Raw genomic sequence first — 455 nt, 5'->3', positions numbered from 1 at the left:
CTTTGAGAAAAACAAATTGCTTGTCATTACGAATTTGTTTCTTCTACCGCCCCCCCTACCCCGTTCCACATTTACAGGTGTCGAAGGAGACGTTCGAGGAGGCGGTGGTCACCCACAAGGTGCATCCTTCAACCTTCGAGGTGATCGGCCACCATCCGAGTCCCAAACTCGACCTTCAAGATTCGTTTCGGAATGACTCTCTCAAAAGCGAAGACGCAGGCGGCCCAGAGGCTTCAGGAACGTACGTAGTGAGAGTAACTTTGGTGTGGGCGCCCCTTGGGTCCAGGAGAGGCCACCCGCTGGATCACGACCTTGCCCTCACCACTGCAGTCCAGGAGTGGGCGGCTGCGGCCACCATTCCCGATGTTATTGTCGTGGGTGAGTGTACGAGAAATGTTTCAGCGGTCAAGAAAGAAGACAGCATAAGTTTGCATGTTTTCAGACTTTTCCTTGTC

The 455-nt window shown here is 53.2% G+C and overlaps 1 protein-coding gene across 1 annotated transcript in view; it reads left to right on the top strand.

The window, feature by feature from the left end:
- The window catches only part of LOC119585497, a gene marked incomplete at its 5' end in the record, with an annotated part of 2,768 nt that overhangs the window by 923 nt on the left and 1,390 nt on the right, over positions 1-455 (top strand). The window contains 1 exon segment of the mRNA XM_037934142.1: positions 78-378. Coding sequence (XP_037790070.1) covers positions 78-378 — 301 coding nt within the window.

Source organism: Penaeus monodon, chromosome 19 (genome assembly GCF_015228065.2).
Source record: "Penaeus monodon isolate SGIC_2016 chromosome 19, NSTDA_Pmon_1, whole genome shotgun sequence".
Classification (NCBI taxonomy): domain Eukaryota; kingdom Metazoa; phylum Arthropoda; class Malacostraca; order Decapoda; family Penaeidae; genus Penaeus; species Penaeus monodon.
The sequence above is the reverse complement of the archived record's forward strand: the minus strand, read 5'-3'. Positions and strand labels throughout refer to the sequence as shown.